The 27,691-nt window shown below is 41.9% G+C and overlaps 1 protein-coding gene across 2 annotated transcripts in view; it reads right to left on the bottom strand.

Moving 5' to 3' along the window:
* GRID1 (glutamate ionotropic receptor delta type subunit 1) overlaps positions 1-26,841 on the bottom strand; it is an 854,117-nt gene extending 827,276 nt beyond the window's left edge. For both annotated transcript variants that reach the window (XM_083146340.1, XM_083146341.1), the window contains exons 1-2: positions 26,526-26,841; positions 24,209-24,364 (exon numbers count right to left, since the gene is read on the bottom strand). In XM_083146340.1, coding sequence (XP_083002466.1) covers positions 24,209-24,364; positions 26,526-26,604 — 235 coding nt within the window. In that variant the 5' untranslated portion in view covers positions 26,605-26,841. The remainder of the gene's footprint in view (positions 1-24,208; positions 24,365-26,525) is intronic.
* Between the last annotated feature and the right edge of the window lie 850 nt (positions 26,842-27,691).

Genomic DNA, 27,691 nt, shown 5'->3' on the forward strand with positions numbered 1-27,691 from the left:
CAGCATTAAATGCTGATCACCAGACTTCATTCCTGCTCCTGGATGAGAAAGTATTCCTGGTTTGTCCAGACATGGTAACATACAGTATGCATCAGACTTGTTTTATTGATTCTTCAATATTTTTTGCAGGGTTACTACTTAGTTTCATATTTCTTAGGAAATACTCAAAAGCTTTCAAGGAAATTAATCTAGCACAGAGCCAATGTAAAAAAAAAAAAAAAAAATTACTTGAAGTGGGTTAAAGGTTTGAATAGAAAATCTTGGAGGTGTATATGTAATAACAGTTCTGTAATCTTGCATCTGTCCATTTTAATCACCATTAGTTCTCAAACACCTTGACGGAGAGTTAGAAGCCCGCTACTGAATGCCAATGGATCATTTAACTCTGGAGGAAAACAAAAAGTTCACCTTCAAAGTACAGTACATTCTTTAATTGCAGCCTTCATCATAAAAAAACAGTCATTCATTGGTTACCCAACGCTTTAAGACTTCAGAAACACATTAAAGTTGTGAATTTATGACTGCTCGGCCAACCTGCTTCAATAATTTGTCTGGATAAAGTACAAACAAGTACAGGTTCATATACACAGGTGTTTAAATGAAAATACCCGTTTTTATTTCTCCAAGTGGGATAATGCAGATTTTTATGCACATTCCTCAATACATAAATTTCGCTGAAGTATTCAGTGATAAAAAAAACCTTGAGTTTAGCAAGTGATAAATAAACATTACCATGGAAATTCATTGTATTTTTATCATGTGCTTCATGCTCCTGGGAGGATACAGAGAATATAAAAATTTGGTGAATATCTAAAATACGGGTGTCTGCAATGCCTTTGGTGCACATGGGTCCCTATTTCTATGGAGTCTCACACAACACATCTATAGACTATGGGGGGGATATTCAATGCAGGTTTATGACTGTCGGGCTGGCAAAAAAGCCGTGACCCTGTGCCGTTCTCTGCCAGCTCGACACAGATTTGGCAGGCGGGATTCACTGTCCCGCCTGCCGAGCGCAGAGAAGGGGGTGTGGCCGTGAGAAGCGGATGGAAATTGTCGAACTGCGGCCGGGAGTTCGTCAATTCCCGGCCATTCTTGGCAGAAAGTTCTGCTGAGATCCCTGTTCAATGCTGTCGGGGAAGACAGCATTGAATAGGGCCCCGCCGCTATTTTCCCCGTCGAGCATAGCAGCGGGAGATTGAATATGCCCCTATAACTTCCCTTTTCCCTGGCATAGTGTCAGTGCCATTTTCAGAGAGATTTGGGCTTGCGCAGTAGGCCAGTAAGCTATGGCACAGTGCCTAAATCTGCTCTGTTCATGTGCAAGTGACCCGGCTTCCTTACCCGCCCATGTGTATAAAACTACTCTGTCTGATGTTGGTCAGGTTACAAGAGCTTTGCATAATTTTTGGTTCTGTGAGAATGTGTAGTTACAGATTTAACCCCTTCCGTGCTAAAGACAGCAAACATGGAGGTGCAACATAACAAATATTGCATTTGAATCAACAGCCAATAACATACTGAAATGTTGACATTCATAATTTCAACACAACTCTGTTGACAATTTGGATTTTGAAATTGTTAACCCTTTGCAGTCAATTTTTTTTTACATGGATTGTTAAATGATGTTAATGTTCTTATTTTAAAGTGGCTCACCATTGGATCTGCTACTAGCTAGCGCTAGGGCTGTTGAGCCCGACTAGACGTTGGACCTGATAGGGTTAAAATATCAACATGTTCACATTTAATGTGAAATGTTGGGATACTTCTTGGACCAAACAGTACTCCCCATTGAAAACACTGCCGCATCCGCTGAAAGTCACCAGGATTTCATTACCCGGACCAGAATACATAACTTTTTGTTTGCCTGTTCCAAAAAGAAGCTTTGTCTAGTATGTATCCATGCAGAAACATACACAATTCAGTCACATATACACTTAGGATTGAGTGTGTTTAAATCAGGCATGTCCAACCTGCGGCCCTCCAGCTGTTGTGAAACTACACATCCCAGCATACCTTGCCATAGTTTTAGCATTCCCTAATAGCAAAATTATAGCAAGGCATGTTGGGATGTGTAGTTTCACAACATCTGGAGGGCCACAGGTTGGACATGCCTGGTTTAAATGGTTTAGACTACAGTATGTGCATTTGTGTGCACAAGTAAATAAGTCTGGTTTCAGGACCAAGGACAGCGCTAGTAATGGACACAGGTTATTCGAGAGTTTATTTAACCAAATGTATGGATATGAGCAATATGTCCATGTATCTCTGGAAAGGTAAATTGATGCCAAAAACAAGATAGGGTATTGCTTGGCAGGATTTCATAAGACAGGACAGCCAATGTAGCCTCAGAGCAGGAGTGAGACCGACCTCCAGTCTTGTATACAGGAATGACTGTAATTCCTGCACTACCAAGACTGATGTTTGACCCCTATGAACATGCTGAATGCAGGAAACCTCAAAAGCAATAAGCACAGAGTCCCATTAGAATTCCTGATAGGGCTGAATGAGCCGCATACTCATTTGTTGCATGTAGATCACTGAAGAGCAGCATTTATTTAGCATTAAGCATTTTGTTGAAAGGCTGCACAAAGAACCATGATGCTGGGGGTGTGTGCAAACTCACAAAATAATCAGAAACAGCTTCATTTATTTGAACCACTAATACATCATGTTACATAAGGCTCTGAAAAAAAAAATGATATTAAACATCTGTTCCTTTATTTTGACAGCTGCTTCCAATTACATCAAATCCTCCTAAGGTATGTGCAACAAAATGTAATCAGAAGATGAACGCACATTGTCAGCCACGGATAGCAGTACAGGTAGGAAGAGTAGCTGGCCCTTGACCTCAAATTGTGAAAAGTGGCATTCATGCTGTAGGCTGGAGTTTCATCTGCGGAATTATTTTAATATGCCGTGGGTGGAAGAGATGGGAAACCGCAGTAGTTAAAAAAAGTAATGAGATCTAGGGGGAGACAATCTCATGCTGGGAATTAAAGCCACAGCATTGTCTCTGTAAACATTGACTCACACAGAGCTAAGTACATACTGGAAAACTTTAAAATCCACTATTTGATTTAATTTCTTCATTTTTTTTTTTTGAGTACTCATGATTAATATCAATGAAACAAATTTAAGTGTCACCTACAGTTCTATACAATGGAATGACCCCCCCCCCCCCCCACACACACACACACACACAATTAATATTTTGCAAGCAATTCAACTTGCCATAATATTTTACAGTCGGCTCATGCACTACGTACAGTACAGTATATGTACTCACACGGCCAATTACGCTATGTTACCGTTGCTTATTATTTAGCGAGAACTAGGTGGACAGGGATTTACTATATAGCTAGTGGGAACGTATCCTGCATAGATATTTTGTAACCTTACTGCTAATTGAATTGCTCCCTGTTTTTAAGGTTCCCATCTCAGAATATCTATATGATACAGATCTCCTTTCACTGCATCATGCAATACACTGTGTGACTCCCTAAACTTTTTCATTTTCTGAAAAGTCTACTGGTTTATTTCTAGTTATTGCTGAACGTCCAAATTTAGGATGCCCAGTTGGCAGCTGATAACTGGCCACTGCAGGTGCAAACTAGCTGGATAAGCATCATGGGAGCAGTACTGTGGTTCAGCAGCAAGCAGAGGGTGAACCAGAATATAACCCCGGATACAAGCTGTCTGAACATCGTTGCAGATCTGTAGCTCAAAGTTTCTGCAGCACACATAATGTACAAACCTTACTTTTGCTGAGGCTGAGCAACAGCCTCAAGCTGCTTAGTCAAATTGTTCATGTGTGGTTTGTTGAACGCTCCTTGACAGCAGACTTAGCCAGTTATAAATTGGTAATCTTGTGCTCAAACAGTTTACCCCTGACAAATTAAACGAGAACATGTCTAGCTCTGTCAGGGACAGTAATGAAGAGGGAATTTATTCTTGATCTTATATTTACACAGCATCTGCTGGGTGTTCTCTAACTATTGAACGAAAAGGGAACAGATCAAGTTTAAAATCTTAGACAGGGATAAAAAAAAAACTGCAGGAAGAAAAAAAAAGGCAAAAAAAAATAAAAATAAAAAAGAACAGACAAATTTGCAAACTATACTAGATTACCAAATAGCATTTCATTTAAAGAAACACTCACACACACTGGCCATTATTCTGGTTCACTCGCAAAGGCAAATTCCTTCTCAAATGGACAAAACCATGTTCACTGCAGGTGGGGCAGATGTAACTTGGTGCAGAGAGAGTTAGATTTGGGTGGGGTTTTACTTCAAAGTGAGATCTATATTGCAGTGTAAAAATAAAGCAGTCAGTATTTTCCCTGCACAGAAACAAAATAACTTAACCAAATCTAATTCTCTCTGCACAAGTTGCATCTGCCCCCCTGCAGTGCACATGGTTTTGTCCATTTGAGAAGGAATTTGTCTTTGCGAGTGAACCAGAATAAGGGCCACTATGCAGTATGGCTTCTGAAGGAGAAGTGCATTATTAATAAGAACACCTGCAAGTTCATCATTCACACTGATGGGGCCCTATACCATTGGCCATGAGCCTACTCAAAGACAAAGATCGCTGTAACATGAATGTTCGTGTTAATAGAAAGAACTTAATTATCCTGGACCCAAAAAACAGGCATTGACTGCTTTATGGATGCCCACGTCCAAAGATTTTTGGAGTTCATAACATTTTTTGCAATAAAGAATGTTAAATAGCACTTGATCGATATACCAAGTCCTTATATTCCTATGGCCTTCTTATAGCAGCACTTTGCATATTATTCCACAATGCTCACTCAGTGGCAACGGGCTAAATACTGCATTTGCAAACTAGTAGTCTAATACAGTGGTTCCCAACTTTGGTCCTCAACAGTTCAGCTTTTCCACAGCCGATGCTCTATGTATCACCAACTGTCACATTTTAAAAACCCATAGGTGACCTGGAAAATGTGAACTGTTGGGATACTTGAGGACCAGAGTTGGGATCCACTGGTCTGATATAATGGGATTAGAACGTTGGGCATGCAATATACAATTATATGACTAATACATATGACCATACTGTAGCCAGGGGCCCTAGCTGCCACTGCAGGGGAGAAGGGGGACAGAGGCACGACAGAGCTCCAGATGCCAGACTGAGGTGGGGAACTAGCTGCCACTGCCAGGTAGAAGGGGGACAGGGGGAGGACAGAGCTCCGAATGCCTGGTGGAGGTGGGGAACTAGCTGCCGCTGTTGGGTAGAAGGGGGATGGAGGCGCAGGGCGGAGGGAGGGGGGGGACTGAGGAAGGACAGAGCAAGAAATAAACAAACTACTACCCTGAAAAATAAGCCCTAGCGGAAAGCCTGAAAAACTGGAAAGAGCTGTAGGTGAGGAGCAGACTGGGGGGCATGGTGTCTGTAAAAGCAGGACTGGGGGCATGGTGTCTGTAAAAGCCCTACCCAGAAAATAAGCCCTAGTGTTTTTTTCTTGAAAAAAAAAAGACAGTTATTATCGAGGAAACACGGTAGGACCCAGGCACACTCAGCATGGACAGAGGCGAAGGCTGCAGATGGGAGAGGCAGAGCGGATTCTGGATAGATTCAGTGATCGCAGGCCCTACTCATCGCCCGCTATACAAGAACATGTGGGTGATGTGCAGGGCCTTCTAAGCGACTGCACTGAATGGACCAGCATAGCCGTTCTTCATCACTTCCAGATATGGGGCCGCGTTTCTGTATTGCTGTGTGCGCTACACACACACACACACACACACACAGAGCGAGATTATGCCATTTTCTGAGCAATTTATTAAAATGCTGTAAAATTGATCAGAAAATGGCTTAATATCGCCCTGTGTGTAGGGCATATAAAAGTCAACTGTAAAAGGGCCAAAAGCGGTTGTTCAGATAAATTGGTTGTCACTTGCTTGGATAGATACTCGTAGTGTGTATCCAGCTGAAGTATCTGTCAGTCTGATTGAACAGTGTACTGTATAACCAGCATTATCAGTGAATTAATTTGCTTTTAAACATTTGTTCCAAAACAATACAAAAAGCTCATTGGCCAACACCATTAAAAAAAAATGTTTTTTTAAAAGTCACCATTCCATGTTTTTTTTTTCATTGTTAATATAAACTTTGCATAGCCTGAGATATAACAAACAATGGGGCACATGTTTTAAGCATGGCGAAGACATAAACTGGAGATAAAGTATCAGGAGATAATGCACCAGCCAATCAGCTGTGTTTGAAATAAGTTGGGAGTTGATTGGTTGGTGCGTTATCTCCTTCCACTTTATCTCCACTTTATCTCTTTGCTAGGCTTAATACATCTGCCCCATTGAAACCAATCATAGCTTTTGGAATTGTAATCTTGCCACTTTAAACCTTAATTGGGCTGAAGGCTTCACATTTAAAAAATAACTATGGACTTTGTCGTTTATATGCCATCAGTTTCTGTGTGACCAGTTTATCAAATCCAGGACTTATCACAATGTGTCAGGAGTAACAAGGGAGCTCTACATTTGCTACCTGCACTGATGCAGAAACAGAATACAATACGTCTTTCAGAAAAGACTATCCAGTCTAAAAAAGGTGTTTACATCGTGCATGCACTGTGAAAAATGCTATTTAAATGGTTTATTGCTTGGTCTGCCAATTGGTGGGAGATTTATTGCCATCAATCCCGATAGGGAAAAGAAACAGAAATGAACCTGGCACAGTAAACAAAAAAACAGAAGAATGTAGAACTATGGCTAACCCCCTATCAGTGGTCAAACATAACATTGAAGGAACAAAATATTTCCGAAGAACAAAAGATGCACACAAAAAGAAATGAAACAATAAGAATATCCCTGAATATTAAGAAACGTTTTATATTGTTTCAACTTTGTCGTATTCTGATTGATAACAAGCATATTGGGTGAAATGTAATAGGGTGATAGAATCAGAAAGTGAGAGATATAATAACAAATCTCCAGGTTATTTTTAAAGCGGCAATCATTTCCAACCAGTTTGATTTTGCAGTGTAAATGATTGCCACTTTAAAAAAAACCTGGAGATTTCTTACCAAATCTCTCGCCCTATTACATTTCACCTATTATATAGTAACATATTTCTATCCTATCATCTTGTAAGTTAGATATCTTATTTAATACTAGTAAGCCGGCTTGAAGGAAATTGAAAGCTAGTACGGCAGCTAATGATTGCCTCTGCGAGAGAGAGAAAGATGTAGTTTCACTTGCTGCCGACAGATGGCAGTGGTTCGGTTGGTGCACACTGGACATACAGATGGAGCCACTCTCATCAGATCTCCACCCACCAGCCCTTGCCATCCACTGAATGGAATTTCCCACGTTTGTTGTGTGCCCAAATGTGTATAGCCCTTTATTCTTAAATGTAATAGATAAATTAAGGTACAGTATACAGGATTTTGTGCCCCAACAAAATAATTTCTACTCTCATGGGTGCACCTCCACATCAGTGACTGAATATCAAAAATTTCTCACTATTTTAATCCTAATTGCGGAATATATATATATAGGAGCCTGATGAAAATGCACCTGCATTGAAACGTTGCTGTTTGTCTCAATAAAGAAATTGGAAATTTACAAGTTTGGAGTGCCGCGTCATTACCCCACAGAAGTCTACATTAAAAGGACGAAGGCAACCAACCAGCAGTTTATTTGGAGGTCGTGCCCGGCCAAACATACAAGTCTATATATATATATATATATATATATATATATATATATATATATATATATATATATATATATATATATATATATATATATTTACTTAGATATTCTATAACAATACCCAAACCTGTGCACTGGTTTTACCAATAGCGGACATAAGGCATATGTATCAGTGATTGGCGACAGATACTGTATAGTACCAAGCAATCTGCTCCTGTCATTTTTCAAAAACATTAAGATAAGGGAATTATCTTAATGTTTTTGAAAAATGACAGGAGCAGATTGCTTGGTACTATACAGTATCTGTCGCCAATCACTGATACATATGCCTTATGTCCGCTAAGTAGAGAGATCACAGTACTTACTACCTCAGTGTTGGCCTAGTGCAAAATTTTGAAGTGAACCTCAATAGGGCTCATAGGGTTACCATGATTAGACCTCCACATACACGTGTATAGCATTATCACCAACCATGCTTTCTACTTTCAGAAATAAAGTATAATATAGAGAAAAGTTCAGCGCGTATCAGAACAATGAAAGTTCTTCCAGTTGCGTGGCCCAAATGAAAAGTTAATACGAATAACGCAGCACTACAATTTTAAGTGTAACAATTTAGAAGTTTTGAAGTTATAGCAACCATGTTCCCAAGCTTCTACAGCTTGCGCTTAACCTGGTACAGATGACATGCTGGCCCTTGGATACCGTCCAAGCTCCCTTCAATATGTTTATCTATTTATACCCAAGTTTGTGGTAATTTGCATTCAATAACAGCAGATCAAAGCAAGCTGCTGGGATCTCCATTCAGATGGGAATTGTCATCTGAATATGCTGAAGAGTCCCATCATAATTTCTATGCCAGCTGAAAACTAGGCTGCATACATATTGAATGGAAGAAAAGGAGAATTGTTCTTTGACCAATGTTAATGACAAAAAAGTGGGCTAAGTCAAGTCTGGAAAAAAAAGAAACATACACACAAAAAAATAAGGTCTATAGGGGCAGATGACAGATATCTAGAGCATAGTTTCTACATGCATCATCTTATAGTGTGGTCAGCCCAAGGAGGTGGTGTGATTAACACTAAACAAGCTAACATCTGGTCTGTTGTACTAATAGGGTGTTCTGTATAATAAAGATAGATAGATAGATAGATAGATAGAATGCAGAGCCGGCACTGTTCCAATGTTGGTAACTCGGTCCCGGTGCCTACCAATCCAAACAGTGATGTCCAGATATATATAAATAATCAATCATGTAGTGGCACTCAGGTCCTCCAAAAATAATCACTCAAGTCAAGTTTTGTCGAACGACGTTTCATTTCTCAAATGGAAATATCATGTGGATATATATCCACACATATACACACACACACACACACACACCACATATAAACCCTCCAACATGACCCATTCCATTAGGTACAAAATGATCTGTTCCTGGACTTCCCTGCCAGTGGTAGTTACAGCGGTTGGGCACCATCACAGTCCAAAATTAAAAGAGGGTGTCACATCAACTGCCAGTGAGTCCAGGACAGTGACGTTTGAAGTGGCATTAGGTGTGGCTCCCCTTTTTGAATATTGTCCTAAATGCCTACCGGTTGAATATTTTAATATAGCCTCCAAAATAAACAGCAAAACAAGTGCTCTTGACAAGGTCTACATATAAAATTTGCTGATTTCGTTTTACACCAGTTAGATTAATCATGGGAGAGATCAGCAATCTTCGTGCCTGAAATAACTGTATTTTGTGGTCAATCAGATATGAAAAAGACTAAATGGCCTTTAAAACCCAGAGCTGTAAATATACTTTTTGGTGACTTGTGCAAGAAAGAAAAAAAAAATCTGGCCCCCCCTTTTCAATTTCCCGCTAGGGACATAAGGCGAATGGCAAAACTGAACCCAGAGAAAGCCATGCTATGATGCCACTTCCCACTCTATATACAGAGGGGTATTCCATGCTGTGATTGCAAGCGATAATGGCGAACAGTGCCGACAGAGAATTCAGCGCTCTACCCATCACTCACCATTTCCACCTCGCTGTTTCCATTCAGCGAGGTGGAAACGGCGAGTGTGGCCATCAAAATGGCAGGGCTTGCCACAAAAGGCAGCGGACTCACTGCATATGCGGCGAATCTTGCCGCTTAAGGGGGATCCTCCCTGTCCTCTCAAGGCGAGGATTTCTCCCTTACGTTGAATAGGGTGAGGGATGGCGAGGGGGTTTGACGGCAAGGATAGCTTGTTTTCGGTGAGGAAAAGCCATCTTCGCGGGACAAACCCCCTCGCAGGCCCGCATTGAATCCTGCCCATAGTGGGAAAAAAAGTTACAAGTACAGGAATTAAAAAGGATATTAAAAGTAACTAAAAAACAGAACAAGTGCCGCCAACAGCACCCCCTACCCTGCAGCACTGTGCAAAGTGGTACACTCCACACCACCCTAGTTACAATTCTGTGTCACCTCAGTGTGAGCACCATAATTATTCAGTATTAAATACCAGAAAAGCAATGGATACCAATAGAGATTAAATAAAGTTAGTTTGAGAACCTCACCTACCATTTTCATAAAAACCTCTTTGATTGATTTCTGTGCTGGAATGTATAAAAGAATATCAAAAACAAAGATATCCCTTTTTATTATTAAGGAAAAGAATGTATGCAAGTAAGAAGAGGTGAAATTTGCTTTCGTATGGAAACCAGTATTTCCAGAAGATAGTTTTAATCATAGATTAGACTGACAGACAGAATTCACAATCACGCTGTTACCTTCTCAGTGGTAATCTCACATAACTCCTGGTTTCATCTAACAAGGCATGAGGAAGTACATTGTTAACAGAGCTCACCCCACTGGGCGATAGCTTTTAACAACAGTAAGCTTGTGAGAAAATTTGCAGTTACATGCGATCCCCTGGCTGTTAGTGTGATCCCATACACAGCTGGCAAGTGTACAATCCTTTCTGTAGACAGAACTGAAATAGAACTAAAATTGCATGTTTAGGTAAGCAGTGCTTTCATGGAAAAAAAAAGGATTTGTGTTTAGCTCTGAACTGCAGGTATGGAAATAAACTGCAGTCACGTGTAAAGAAGTAGCCATCTTTAGTGTAAAAAAAATCTATATTTTTACTCAACATTAAGCAGTGGCTAGTAAGTCAGATGAAATTTAACAAACTCATACTTCTTGAGATTCAAGATCTATTTATTAGTGTTCATTCTAGCACCCGCTATCTTTGAAAACACATGCAGTTCCTCTTTCTTGCCTGGGGTGTCGCTGTCTGCTGTTGTGCTTCAAGCCCAGTGTGGTCTGTATAGCAGCACTGATATGCAAACCAGACCTGTGTTGGAAACACCACAGCAGACAGCGACACCCCAGGCAGGGAAGTGGAACTGCATGGGTTTTCAAAGATAGCGGGTGCTAGAATGAACACTATCATGCTCTTGTTCACAAGAACAAAGAAAGGGGGGGGGGGGGGGGGCAACATGTTGAAAGCATCCTTTTCTGCAGATCTATTAAACTTTTCAATAATCAGCTGCTCTTATTATATATGTTAAACAGGAGATACCTGGGGCCAGATGCATTAACAAAAGTGATAAACCAGTCACCTCCTGCCTGACACTTTTCAAACACAGTCTGTGACATGGCAGATAGGAGCTGATTGGTTGGTTGTTTAGCACTCTGTATTTTATCACTTTTCAAGCTTAGTGCATCTGGCCCCAATATCTCCTGCTTTACACAAGTCTCAGCAGCAGTCCATCTGTCTCATGTAGGTGATATTTATAAATGTAGTGTTGATGCTAGCACCCTGCTTTCAAAATCTGTTAAGTTCCTCTTTCCCGCCTGGGGTGTCGCACTCTTTTTTGGTTCTTCTTAAGCCTCGTACACACGGGGGAGATATATTGCTCAGCCATATATTGCTAGCAATATATGGCTGAGCAATATATTGCTCAGTTTCTCCTTTTCATCAGCGACCAGAGATGGTGGCTGATGAAAGGGAACCTCTGCCGGCGGTGCCGTAGAGGTAATCAGCTGGTCGCAGGAGCAAGCTCCTGCGACCAGCGATTAGAACGGGGCTGAAAATGGGAGCTCGCTCCCCGCGATTTATCGCCGGGGCACACTCCCTTATTTGGCAATATGGTCGTCTGTGACCATATTTCCAGCGATTTCAGCCCCGATCGTCCCCGTGTGTACACAGCTTAACACAGTCTGGGCTGTTTATCAGTGCGTAGATACATACTAGACTCTGTGAGCAGCTCCAAAGTAGAGAGTGACACCCCAGGCAGGAAAGGGGACTGCACAGGTTTTGACAGTACAGCCATTACCAGTCCAGGTATAGCGGGACAGTCCAGATTGTAGTAGTCAATCACCAGATATTAATCTCCAACATTGAGTAGCAAGAATACAGCCTGGTGTCTTACACCACAGTTTGGGGATATTTGACCCTTTCCACATGAGTGAGCAAAAATGTATACACTTATAATTTCTAATAAAGCTCATGTCACCTGTATTTGCACAGGCAAATCAGGTATCACTATGTAACAGGAAGTGTTCATATACATACTGTAAACATGTCTGTAGCCTTAAAATAAAATAAAAAAACGGTCAACAAAAAACAAATTAATTACAGTTATAAAAATTTCTGGACACTTTAAACTCTTATTTTATAGAGTGACTAAAATTATTGGTGTCCATCTGAGAAATACAATTGATTTGGGAATCTACAGTATAAGTTTTGATGTGACCAAAAGCACCAAGTTTTGGCATGTTAAGTGGATATACCCACCTACATCCCTGCCCATGATGCAAATAGTCCAGTTTGGACTTTTCTTACATTTCTGCTTGCCATCTTGGAAGGCTGCAAGTAGAAATTTGACACCCAAATGGCACAGCAATTGAATAGCTGCTGACGAACACCCTCTATTGGTGGGTACACAAACAAATATTGAATTGCTCCCTCACACTACAGTTTCCAGCAATACCTTCCAGAAATGTCACATTGTACAACACTGGCAAATCATAGCTAGAACTGAAACCTACAAAGTCAAAATAAAATTCGCCAAGTAAGTACATAGCAGGCAAAATCCAGGAACCTTTATTGTACCTAGGGTTTTCTATTATTCTTAATAGTTCTTCACATAACACTTTATATACATACAGTTCAGAACTGGTATTATTATACACAGTACAATATTACAGCAGACTTAAAAGATTGTGTGGGCGGGCTTAAGCGGGTTATTAATCAGTGCTGTTCTTTATCCAGTGTACTTTATATCCTTTCTCTGCACATAATATGCTTAGATAGCATGGATTTCAATATGTAATATTGTATTTACCAGTCACAGCTACATGGAAATAAACACAGAAATACAGGAATGTGATTTATTTTTAAACAGGGTGGGAGCAAAGCCTGTTTTACCAAAACAATGTTCATGGATAAGGATTAAATAAAAATGACTCCATTTACAAAAATTGCATAAAAAAAAAAAAATTAAATCCAACATTTTTTTTTCCAGATGCAGGGTAAAATACATTGTTCAGTGTTAAAAAGGGTTATTTCCATACTACTGGCAGCTGATGTCAATTAAATCTGTGTCCAGTGTCCAGTAGGATCTGGTCTGCCAAAAATCAGAGAATCATGTGAGCACAATTGCGTCTACATCCACACAGGGGTATACATGTACTAAACATTAAAACATAGAATTTGACGGCAGATAAGAACCATTTGGCCTATCTAGTCTGCCCCTTTAAGGCTGCCATCTAAGCCTTGGAGAGTAATAAAGTTGAATGAGATAAAGTACCAGACAATCAGCTCCGAAGTGCCATGTTACAGGATGTGTTTAAAAAATGCCTCATCCCTCCCCCAAATGGCAAAAGTGCGTGAGAGGCTCTAGTGGACTTGTTTTTTTTTTCATCATAGATACTGCAGGTATTAATGTGTGTGCTTCTAGACAACATAACAAGCATATACTGGTGTTGTCTGCTCTAAGGAGAGGTCATGGAAAAATTCAAGTCCCTGGACATGCCAAAGTTAATAAAGCTTTGTAAAAAAAAAAAAAAAACACACCACCACACACACAAACTTCAACATAATGAGCTACACCTCAGAATTCCATCTTAAAATATAGGCTAATATACAGACATCAGAAGTGTGATGTAACCAACCCATAGCAAACTATATTTTTACTTCATGCTCTTAACAGTTGTTGCTGCCTTCATTCTCTTATACTATTGAAAAGCTAGTCTTATCTTCTAGCATCCTATGATTAAACAGCAACTGCCCAGCCCCTTTGATGTAAGTCACAGACAAAATGTGCAAAGAGGTGTACTTTGAAGACAAAAATAATTCTCCAGTGGGAGCTGCTTCTGTAAAATGTATCGGTAGGAACTGTAATCAATTCTCTCCTGCTTCAAATAGATCATTTGACCAGGACAGCTCTCCCTGGAACAATACGGTGGGTTGGCCTCGAAGAAGAAAATCAGCAGGTTGCTTATTAATAGCAGAGGAGGTACTGGGATGTTTGGCTTGCTGATAAAATTGCATGAATTGGGGACACGTCTTGTTAAACTGAAATAACATTTTGAAATGGGATTATCTGAAAAATGTGACTCTCACACTCTATTTAGCTGAAAGCTTACTTTGAAGTAAACAATTGAAATGTTGCAGTTTACTATCAATACTTAAAGAACCACTAAAAGGGTTTTACAATTGTTTTCCCACTAGCTCAATACAGCAACTCAATTGTTTCTCCATTTGGCCATGTTGAGGCGTGGAGATACATTTTCCCTATGCTAGTTGGCAAGCTGACCCGAATGCTGCACAAACTGCAATTTTTGGGTTTAGCCATGTGAAATGGAGAGTTTTTCAGGGTACTTGTGGATTATCACGGCTCCCATCGCATGCCATATATAGTGGCATGCGATTTTTGCCGTTTTTAAAGTTTTTTTACAAAATCGCATGCCATCACATGCGATTTGATCGCATGCGATTTTTAACAGAAAAGCATCCAAATGCATTGAAATTATTATGAAACATGTTCAATGGCCCCCAAATGGCATTTTTGAGGCTGTACCACCCCCACTATCAACGCGAACCCGAAGCATGGCGAGCGCAGCGAGCCCGCGAGGGGCGTCGGTACGCGTCCTACGACCTTTTCATACCCCTACTATCCACGTCGGTGTGGAGTTGAGAATAGAAAGTGTGGCGAGCGCAGCGAGCCACCGAGCCTGAAGCGTGGCGAGCCCCGCTAGGGGATGCGGACACCTGTGAAGCCCGCGAGGGGACGCGGATACCTGTGAAGGTATCCGCGTCCGCTCGCCACGCTTCGGGCTCGGTGGCTCGCTGCGCTCGCCACACTTTCTATTCTGAACTCCACGCCGACGTGGATAGTGGGGGTATGAAAAGGTCGGAGGACGCGTACCGCTGCGCTCGCCACGCTTCGGGTTTGCGTTGATAGCGGGGGGGTGGTACAGCCTCAAAAATGCAATTTGGGGGCCATTGAACAGGTTTCATAATAATTTCAATGCATTTGGATGCTTTTCTGTTAAAAATCACATGCGATGCGATTTTTTCATGTGCGATGCCCATCGTGGGAGCCGTGATACTCCACAAGTACCTTTTCCAGAATCAGAAGAGAGTTCCACTAGCCCTTAGGCACAGAAATACAATTTGCAAAAACACCCTATAGACTCATTTTAATTGACCAACCTAAATAATCACAGAGGGGCACCGCTCCTTCAACCATGGTATGGTATTTAGCCCTGGTGAGGTGCACTGCAAAGCCTTACACTGCCCTTCCATTCAAACATCATTGCTTCCGTGGTGCACCAGATGCACCAAGCTTTAAAAAGTGATAAAGTGGAGAGTTAGAAAGGACCAATCAATCAACTCCCTCCTTAGAGGCAGTCCAATTTCAATAGGGTGCGAGAATCAGAAAGTGAGATATTTTGGGAGAGTTTACCCATTTTTTTGTAGAAACCGGCAATCATGTACCTGGAAAAAACAGGTTGATGTTTCCATGTAATTGATTGCTGCTTAAAAAAAAAAAAAAAAAAAGGGAAAACTCTCCCAACATCTTTCTCACACTTTCAGATACTCACACCCTATAATATATGGTCCTAGGTTTGAAAAATGACAGTTAGGAGCCCATTGACTTCTTAACGCTTGGTGCATCTAGTCCTTATATTACAGCTATTTTAGGGCCAAACGCACAATTTGGGATTTTGTGCGATTCAGACGCCATGATTAAGGGCCGGATGGGGTCCGAAACGTCAGCTTGATTATTTCCTGATGTGAAGCAATAAAAAGGAATTTAATTACTGCCGGTTGGTAAGTGGCCTATTTCAACTTGAACAAAATATATATATATGCAGATATACAGTATGGAAGCAGTGTATGAATGTGTAAATGAGAGAGGCAAGAACAGTATATACTGTATGTAGAAATGTATCTGAGATAGTGTATATAGGAGAGAGAGTATGTATGAATGTATATATGAGAGGCAGTGTGTATATGTATATATATGTTATTATATGAGAGAGGCAAAGTATATATGTAGGAATACACTGTATATATGAGAGAGGTAGTGTCTATGGATACGTATGAATGGTGACAAAGAAACATATGCACCATCACCTGATTGATTAGGTAAGTGGGTACATGGTGATGTTGGGGCGGAGCGCAGAAGGCCGAAGTTTTGCCTAGGGTGCCAAGAAACCTTGCACCGGCCCTGGTAGTTTCTCTCACCACTTTACCAATCTCCAAGCTATGATAAATCTCCCCCTAAGTATCTTGTTTTTCCAGCCTTAATACAATTGTACACCGATGGTTGGAGGTTAGGCGCGCTTTCACGTTCCAGAGCTACATTTAACCAAATAACAGGGGAGAAGATCTGGTGAGATGTTTTGAGCATCTGAATTACTGCCGCCACTAAAAATGTCTTTTCTATTAGAAAGGTCATGCAGCGGATAGTGTGCACGTCCTATTTCATGGTAATTACTCATGGGACTGTAAGAAAGACATTTACTTCATCTTCATTAGACTTATGACACAATATTAGCATCTCAACTCCGCCCATAACTACAGTCATTAATTTTTATTTTAAAATGTTGCCAACACCTTTGCTAGCCTGAAATGCCAACTGCATGACGCACACGGTAAAGTAGTACAATATGCAAATAGATTTTGCGAAGATACATTATATGCTAAATGTCTGCTCTCATAGCTACTTACATCAATAAAATATATTATATTATATATAGGCACATATAGTTATATACACAAACATACACATTTTTGGCAGTTATTACAGGTTTAATAAGCAGGGCTGTGCTGTAAGTAACCATGGATTGCAAGCATTGCTGTTACACAGGAATCAGAGTAGTGGTACCTTGCAGCCATTCACGTGAATGCTAAGTCACCTGATGCATACAGATGGAGAAGCTCTCATCAGAGCTGCTCCTGGCGATTCCATCCGCCGCTGCTCACTATCCACCAGAAGGGGGCGCACAAGATGCTCCCCACTGTCATTGCCCCCCCCCCGTAGCTGCCCACACCCCGAACTAACCCTGCCCTTCTCCCTGAAGCGGAGATGGGCAGTGTTTCCGCTCCAAACCGCCGAGTGCAGGGGACACGTGTGAGATGTTCACTCGTCCCCGGCAGATGCAGCGCCTCTCCAACAGCGGGAACCAGCGCTGGGAATCTGGAGATTCCCAGCACTGGCTGAGAGGCGCTACATCTGTACAATGGATTCTCCATACAGGCACCCTTATAGCTTGCCAGACATTTTGGCCAGTGCTCTACCAACCAGAGTAATTGGCCCCACCCACTAGGAGTAAAATAAAGACATTGCATATTAAGTGGAAGCGGGCAGCACAGTGCGAACTGCTGACCTGTTATAACAATGTTAATATGGTCTAGTGTTCACTCTAACACCCTGAAACTTCCAAAACCCATCCCGAGGAACGGCACAGGTTTTGGTAAATGTATGGTGCTAGAATGAACACTTAAGGCCGCTGTCATATTACACCAATCACTCGTATAAAGTGACGGGAGTTCAAAGGGCGATACGCAATTGATTTTTTTTCACGCATACTGCATCACACTCATTAAGCTTAGGGTTAGTCACATATATCGGCTAAACCCAAACAAACTAATGGGCATGTTGTGAAAAAATCCCATTTGAGCGCTCCAATGAGTGCCTTTTCTTAGACCTCAGCTCGTCACCTCCAGCAGGCGTAAGCTGAAACGCTGACACAAGCAGCCAGACGCACCCGAATGCAGTTACATTTCAATAGCTCTTTTGGGCGCCCACTAGTGGTTAACAGCCGTGTACACATTTAAATATGACCCTAAGAGTCAGTACAATACATAAAAGCCTGTTGCCACTTACAGTACATTGCATCTTGCAAGGAACCAAAATTAAAGCTAAAACTAAATGGGGGAAATTTAAGAAGATGGGAGTTCTGTTTCACATGTCATGTTGCTATGGGCAAACAATCAGAATCTACTTCTTATATATTTAGCACCCTCTAGAAGATAATAGACAGTATCTGATTGGTTGCCTATAGCAACATCCCATGTAAAATAGAACTCCCATCTTCTTAATGTGCGACTTTAATTTTGTTGACATACAGTTCCTACAGCGCTGCTCAATCAGTGAATGCAGAGTTACAGTGATTTGCGAGGAGGAGGGTGATAAGACCTTCTTACTGTACACATTGCAGGCTGGAAAACCAGAGGAAAATTACACTGCATGTTTTATAACTGAAAATTCATTTTTGGATCTAGTTTTGCTGCTTCTACAAGTCTGCCAAGTTTTATGGTCATATAGAAGTTGAAAGTTGTAATCATCGCTCTGGCCATTTAAAATGTTGGGAGGTAATAAAACGCAGCGAGAAGCAGCATTCTGTTGATTTAAGGTCCTAGCAAATGAAATAAAAAAAGTCAATTGCATGGTACCACTTCTTACAGGCTTGGCATCATGGGTGTAGTTAGCTGTCCCGCTTTATCAGGATACTATTTAAAGTGCAATAAACACTTGCATGTATATGTAATGTATATTTTACAACAAATATGTAATTTTTTAAAATTAAGATAGCAATTTAAAAAAAAAAAAGTAAACTACACTACTTATAGACATTTGTTTACTGTATTCCTGTTATTTTGATGCCCTCATTTATTTCTTTTTCTCCATGACATCTGTCTAAAGTTTTAATACTGTGGGCATTATAAACTGCAGGAGGAAAGTTTCTATATTAGTTCTTAATACCTGGGAAATGCCATATGTTTACATGGCAATTGCCTTAAGGTAACAATATGTTTAAAGTATTCAGATTTTCATCTAAGATGACATAACTATAACATCTGTGCTTATTTTGAATTAAACGCATATAAAGGGGGAACGTGTTGTCTTGAAATGAAGTTCATAAATTGCTGCCCATGTGGCAAGCATTAGTGTCAAGGAAAGCAAAAGAAGCCATGGTTTGTGTGTCTTGTTCACTCAGGCAATGCCAATGTGGTCCAAGGAAAGGTCACTGGCTTATTGATGTATGCAGAGAACTTAAAGCACTCAAATGACAAATAAGCATGGTACAGATATATAATCACATACTACTCATACACAGTGAACACAGCAGATACGAATAAATTGTACTAAAGTACCTGAATATAAAAAACAAATGCCACTCGATGGCCCAAATTACTAAAGTGAAATCATTTTGTTTCAGAGCCAATGATCTGTTTTAAACTTGCTGGATATGGAGAGAGGGAGCTGTGGATACAGAGATTGGAGGTGGGTGCAGATAAGGGACCTTATTCTGATTGACTGGCAAGGCTGCGAAATTCGCAGCCTTGCGAGTCCGTCAGATGCCGCCCTCCGCCCACAGTGCCGGCCACCACCCCTTGCACGCAATACCCCCCGCATGTCCGCCATGGCCTCATAAGCTTGAGAACGCCCAGCATTCTCATGAGAATGCCCATGGAAAGCTGGGCATTCCCATATGCTAATGGGGCTGCCCGGTGCCCCCCGCCAAATTGAAAGTTCGCCTTGGGTGGTGCACGCTCCCTGTGTCTGCAGAAATGCGCATGCACAGACGCAAAGCATCGGTCCTCCATGCAAATGCACGGAGGACCGAAGGTATCTGAATAAGGCCCAAGGTCTGGGGGTGGGGTGGAGAGTTTGAGAAGCCATCATTTTTATGGGCTTTTAACTAGTGAGGTATAAACAATTGCTAAGCGATGTATCAATGAAAATGTAACTAATCACCTCAATTTAGTATTGATTTAAATGGAAAAAATGTAAATCAAACACAAAAACAGACCTTACCGTAACAGGGTCATAATTAGGTTGACCCCAAAAGGTCAACATGGAAAAAAAGGCCAACAAAAATCGTTGGACATGAGTGTTTCACTTTTTTGGGGTGAAAATTTGTAGGTTTGAGCATGCGGACAACTAATGTACCATTGCACTATACCATTCCCATTCATAGTCTACGTGGATCGTAAAGTAAGAAAGAAAAAAAAAGTGTCTCTGTCTCTCTGCTTTAATAAATACCCCCTTTGTATTAATATTTTGAAGATACTCTGTGCTCCTAAGCCTCTCCATTAATAAAGTAGTCACCCCTACTTTGGAGTTATGTGCTACCAAAACATTCTACCAAAATATCTGGCCCAACATGGAACCTTTTTGCACTTGCCATTGTTTTAGCATTCTGATTGTTAGTGGAACACACACGGGGAGACTTCAGCCTCCTGCTAAGTGATGTACGTTATCGCAGTGCTGACTGATCTGTGTGGACCAGTGTTCTCACCATAAAGCTGCCCATACACGGAGCCGTTCGCCGGCATCCGTTCTGTACTATGCGATGCGCGCTCCCGCGCATCACATAGTACGGTACAAAAAGTATGTGCTGCACATACTTTTTGTACTACTGTAGGTACACATCGTATCGGATCGCACTGCATGCACAAGGGATGCGATCCGATCTGATGTGTGCTGTTTAAGTCCCAAACGGATCCGTTAAACGGACCGTGTATGGGCAGTTTTAGAATGATCTAACTAGATTTATACTGCATATGGCATCGAGCATCACTTTCACTCAGTACACTTGATAAATATGTATAGTAAATATTACTAGTGCATCCATAATAAATTACCAGATTAATAACAGCAATGCACAGTACAAAACACACTTCAGAATTGTACAGTATATTTTAACACACATATATATATAATTTGAGTGCACAATCTGGACCTCATCCCCAGAGGAGAGGGGGGTCCTGAGGCAGTTGGGCCCACAGGAGGTTTCCCCTGTACCCCTGTGAGGCAGTCTACTCTGATGATGAAATGGGTCCAATTAACACTTGCATGTATAAAATGTAGCTGCTGTTATTGTGGGAGAGTGTTAAATCACGCAACATGATACAATATGAGCTGTCCCACAGTTGGCTCTCCTAAAGGTGCCCACACATGCACCGATCCCGGCGGTGCGATGTTATACGATGGGGTGCGCGCTCCCGCGGCACCTCATCGCACAGTACAAAAATTATTTGCTGCACATTCTTTTTGTACTAGCTTTTTATAGCATAGCATAGCATCGCATGCACATCGTATGCACAAGGCATACGATGCGATGCTATGTGTGCTAGTTAAGCCCACAACGCACGCCGGGATCGGTGCGTGTGTGGGCACCTTTACCTGCGCTTGAGATCGTACTGTGCATACGCTATCAGTACACATCTCGCCAGCACCCGTGAGATATATAATAAATATATTGTTTTGTGAAAGCATTTCTGTCTGTCAGAGCTGACAGCCAGAGACAGTGCTATGAAAACAGCAATGACACTGGCAGGTGGTGGCATGGTCAGTGCTACGGACTGATACATCTGCCGATACATTAGCGTCCTGTCTTAATATTGCAGTATCGATATACAGTACCCTCATCATTTGCACTATATTGATGCATTGATACATATGTCAGAAGTGCGCCGATACCACTAATCCTTATAATGACAAATAATACATCTACCAGCCATGTTAGAATTTTTGTTGTGCAGCAAATACCAGAGATCATGTCATGGAGTAGAGATCCCCAAGTCCAGTTTTCAGGTTTCCAGGTTAACCAGCAGGTGCACAGGTGTATTCATTACTCAATGACACATTTTAAAATATCCACTGCTGGAGCTAATTACATCACTTCTGGTTCTGTGAGGAGGCATGGACAACAATAATTATCACCTGGATTTCACTGCCCCACCAATATAGAAAATGTTCTGCATACTTTACCATACCTCCCAACATGACCCTCTCCAGGAGGGACACAATGCTCTTTTCCTGGACTTCCCCCTGATTGTATGATTACCATCACCTGTGTTGAACCTAGTTAATTGATAAGAAAGGTGCTTCAACACAGGTGATGCAATCCTAAATTTAGAGGGAAGGCCAGAAACAGCACATTCTGTCCCCCCTGGAGAGGGTCATGTTGGGAGGTATGCTGTACCTCTGAACATCATCATAAGTAGCCAGGATGGGTTATGGGTCCTACACACATAGCGATGTGTGCAGGGCTACCTAGCTATGCTAGGTCGGGCTGTGCTGCGCCGCTATCGCATAGCACACAGAGCTGACAGCCCACACACAGAGCGAGCTGTCAGCTCTGTGTGCTAAGCGAGCAGACAGCGCCAGTGTTCTCCACTGGGAGAACCCTGCCGATGCCGAGATCGATGGACACTGTCCATCAATCTCGGCCAGTGATAAAGACGCGCGGGGACGCGCACTGCTGCCGATATAGCCCCCACACATACACCGATGTGAGGGCATTTGCTAAGCGACTTTGCCAAACTAAGCAAAATCGCTTAGAAAATGCCTTAATATCGGCATGTGTGTAGGCCGTATTAGAATCAGGGTTGCCTACCTGACCCTCTCCTTCAGGGAGAAAATGCTCTGTTCCTGGACTTCCCTGGTAATGTATGATGCCATCACCTGTGGGGTACTAGGTAATTGATAAGAAAGGTGTCACCACAGGTGATGGCAATATTACATTACCAGGGATGTCCAGGAACAAAACATTTTCTCCCTAATAGAAAGGGTCAGGTAGGCAAGTATGGTTAGAATGCCATACAGGTAGATCACATTTTACAATCAAGGGTAGATGCCACCTTTATATTAAATACTCCAATAAACAGATAGTAGCCAGATCTGCCATTATAGTCCAGATTTTAAGGATAACCATGCTTGAGAACAGGTGACAGTACTGTACATCAGTTAATTTACCCATCTGAACTCAAGCATGGATTTCCTTAAAAACTGGATTGTAAGGGCAGTGTTTTCCATTTAAGCTCAGACATAAATGGCATTAAACAAGATTGTCTAAAGTACTGTAGATACTATATTTTTGAAAAAAAAAAAAAAAAAAAGGTTCTTCCAGACAGTTTTTAATGGTTACATTTTACAGTACCTCTGAAGACTATTCATTATTCAATACTGATTTTTTAGTCAATGCCCATTCAGTTGCAGGACCACAAAAAGACTTTAACCATTTTTTGGCACCAATATAAACAGAAAATAAGAACCGGATTTGTAGCAAAACACATTCAACTTTTGTGATGGAACCAAATATTTAAAATGACTTTGTCCTGACAACAAAGGGTTACTGCCGGTCATTTCCAAGGAACCCCCAGGCTGCTGGCACTGCTACACTAAATGCAGCATTTTAAGAAATGACCTTGAACCAGTCCACACACACACACTCTACCATTGGAACAGAAAGCGCTTGGCAAGCACTTAGTGGCTGCTTTTTCTCTGCTGTGAAACAATAAGGGATCTCTCAATGATTTATCATGTTCTATTTCGTCAATGCCCAAGTTTCCAATAACAACGCACAAAATAAAGGGATAATCAATTTTAGAGTCTCAGTAATTCATTAATGCATCCCTGCACTAAAAGTGCCAAAGCAACACAAACTAGCAGAGCACCACGTCACTCTTGTCCAGGATGTTTAACCCTTTACTCAACGACCATCAATAACTGACAAATGATTGGTACTAGTCAGAGACTGTAAATCAGAGAAGGATCATCATCGCTTTACCAGTGAGTCTCTTTTCTGGTGAGACAGCGCCCACTGCTGGCAGAATAAAAGTTTCTACATGCTCTCATGCAAAGGAAGTGCAATTACAAAGCCTCTTTTGTGAACTATAGTGGCATTCTGGTGCTTGAATATTCTGCCTCTTTAAGCTTCAATTCGCAGCTGTGAGTCCCCAGCAAAATGGAAATGATCAGAGTGGCAGACGAATAATGAATCCCATGCATGCTATAGAACGTGGAACCCATTCAGCTCCTTTGGTCAAAATCCAGGTGGAAATCAAATTAACTTTTGATCACATTATAGAGCTTTAGTAGCACATTGACTGCACAAGGGGGAAATATTTACATTAAGCAATACATTTGGACTTGTGTACGGTTACATAAAAAATATTCCCAAGGCCTTCACTTGCTCTATAGTAAAGTAATGCACCAGCCACAGGCTTACCTTCTTGGACAGCTTGGAAAGGATTGTTAGGCTCTATAATCTTGATAGTGTGCCCAATTTTCTCACTTTGCAATATATCGTCATTGAGATTCAGATCTGACACAGCCAGCTGAAACACTTCATTGTCCTTGGCTGCATTTTCTTCAAATATTGCACCTGTTGTGGAAAGACCAATCAGTGACAGCTACATGCAGGAGTAAATACCCCCTGGGGGGCTGGCTAGCAGAGGACAGCTGATCTACATTGCTGGATACCTTCACTGACCTTTCCATCAGGTCCAGTTGCTCTATATGGGACTGATTAGCTGCATCACGTGTTGCTGAAGCCATTGACATACAGTAAGAAACATAAGGTCAATGGTTTCATCGGGAGTAACTACTATGCACCTACTGGATGAACTGCAATACACGTCCCTGCTATAATGTTGCTAATTAGCACAGTGAGAAGCAATATAGTGTCTGTGTGAATATACTTTATTTTACCATTTCCAGCGGCTCAGGTTATGCCTTGCAGTGCATTATACATTCATGTGACCATAATGCTAATATTTGTATGCACATACTGTATTATTACTTCATAAAACATAGTGTACTTTAAATATTGCTGGAATACTGTATATGAAGAATGAATGCAATACATTCCAAGAGACAGATGCATGTAATCAATGGACTAATGTACTGTATATACAATAGTGAGTATGCCTGTATCAGAGCTTCCTTGGAGATTCACATTGACTGGACAGAGAACCTCAGTTCATCCGTTTATAAAGCATTCTCCATTGGTAATAAAGCAAGAATGGTGGATGCGTGATGCAACAGAAGAGATATGGGGTAAATAGCTGATTTCAGGAAGGAGGTGCACCTGTACTAAAGCATCCATAGACACTGATAATTCAGCTTTCTGTCTTGAGCCAACCTGTACAGTGTGCTCGGCGCTTGTATAGTCACTGCTCATGTAAAGCCCTGCGGGTCTCATCATTGAAGACGAGCAAACAACTGTGCAGTAATAGTGAATGGCTGGCATGCAGTGCCAGCTAAAGGGCACGTTTCTGATAAAGATAGATATTATGGCAAACCGTGGGTGTCCCCTGAATATTGTACACCTCGTTATTAAAGAAAATGATTGTGACCGAACTGAAAGATGAGAAGAGGTCAATTAACAGCTGTACAGCCATCAAAGTTCCTCCAATCTTATTTAATAGATCCGCAATGCTGCGAGCTTGGTCAGGCTCTCCACTCCTACTCGTGGTCACAGCATGGCAACTGTGTATTTAAGTGTCCTATAGTCACTAATACACGAGGCTATCGACAGGGCATATCCCCATATGTAGCAGGGCTACAAGCATCCCCTGTGGGCACAGCACTTGCCCTTCTGCCTTGATTTCTGTCTCCCTAGATCAGGTATGCCATCTGCTGCTGTATGTGACATCAGTATTACCTTGTTAGAATCATTCTGCCAAGCGCCTAGGTCTGAGCTAAGCCTCTATATCTGGGTGCATCTATAGGACGTGCCTGTCTTTTCTGGTCAGATGTAATCTGCATTAGCCTGTGTCATTCCTATCCTGGCTGCGGTTACAATGCCTGACTCTCCTCCTTGCACAGCAAGCAGCACTCATGCATCCTTGTCCCCCCCCCTGCCATTAATTCCCTGATTACTACATCTCCTACAGCAGCAGTCTTATTTTCCCAGCCCTCCCTCCCATACACCCCCCACACAGAAGCTATTGGCAGACACAAAAGTTCCCCTTTAGCACCGTGCCCATCCGATCACACACACACATTCACATGCTGCCTTTGTCACTTGCAGATTCCTCATTACAGCAGCCTTGAACGCTGGCCGCAGTCATATTAAAACATCATGCATTAGCATTACCAATAGCAACCTACTCATGTTTAATACAGTATGTCCTTGGCCTCTGGCCACCAAACTTAAGATTCCCATATAGACTACTTGCTGTGCTCTGTCCATGGTGCTGAATCTACTGTACATTTGCAGCTGTGCAAAACCAAACAAGTTTGCAGTGATCCCAAAGCATCAGATCCTATTAAAGTAAAAACACTCACATACACACAGACACTGCCATCTACACCAACCTGTTTATAGCATTCAGATGCCCATATATCCCCCCCCCCCCCCCTCACCGCCTCACACACCCTCCATATAAGTTTGTAAGGCACCCATGTAGGCTGTTGCAGCACATCTCAGTTGAAGTGTAGCCAGTGGTTGCAGCTTGGTGGCAATACTTAGGAGACACATCACCATACCCCCTTCCATCCTGGTGACCATCATCATCATCACTAGCCGGTTCCCTTCTTACCAATGTGGATGATGGAGTCTGCCCGTGCTGAAAAACACTGAAATATCCAGGGGAGAAAGCAGAACATCAACACTTCCATTTCCAGCCTCTCAAACAGCACATCAGCCCGGATTTGTTGGTGGTACAGGGGGATGAATGATGGTAATTCTCTCCAGATAAGCCAAACGATGCAGAAGGGAACAAAAATCAAGGTAGATGCTGATCTGCTAAGTTTGCAATATATACAATAAATCTTATTTTGCTCAGAAGCCCGGGGAACGCACAGACTTGCAGCTCTCTCCAACACTCTATGTGTGTCTGAGACCCAACAAACAGCAAACTGCGGAGGACCCCCCCTCCTCTCCCCCCTCCTTCCCTCCTACCACGTGATTGCAGAGCCTCACCACTCAATATAGTCTTGGTGAAAAGACTGAGAGATGGAGAGATGATCTCAGATGGGGAACACTGGAGCTCAGTATCACAGGAGCATCTTAGCAAAAAAATAAAAAATAAACCACAGGGAAATACAGAAGACTGCTAGGCACACAAACTAGAGGGAGATGGCATGCATGGCTGTCTGTGTAAAGCTGGGACAAAGGTGTAAGAGCTCAGGGTGTCAGGGCAAGAGGATGAGTATCCAGGCACAAAACTGAACTGTAAAACGGAACAGTGGATGATATTGGATATATCCCACAGAGGGACAACTGAGCAACCTCCATTCAGTAGCTGCTGACATACAGTGCAGTAGGACAGTCTCCAGGACGGAGATGTGCATCTGCTCATTGAGAAGTGTTAAGTTGCCCGAAGAACACTGCAGGGATCGGAACAGGCTGGATTAAAGGCACAGCGCTGATGTGAAGGAAGGTACTTCCACTTTCTGGAGTACATCGTTTAATTGCCAAAACAAGCAAAGAAATCATGTTCCACCGAATGCTTATTGAGATGACAAGATATCTAATACAAGGACTGTGAACATGTGGATTGCCACTGGAGGACACATGCTGTCAAGGGACAGTCCCTTCCCTTAACCCTGAACTGGGAACTGTGCAAGTTGTGGATGAAACATCTGGGCGATCTTCTCTAGATATACAGGATTGGGCCATCCTGAGCAAGTGGTTCATATCACTCTCAGCTATTGTACATGACATTGGTGCCTCTTCCCCGCAGTCAGATGTGTATGCTGTGTT

This window comes from Crinia signifera, chromosome 6 (genome assembly GCF_055691185.1).
Source record: "Crinia signifera chromosome 6, ASM5569118v1, whole genome shotgun sequence".
NCBI lineage: Eukaryota > Metazoa > Chordata > Amphibia > Anura > Myobatrachidae > Crinia > Crinia signifera.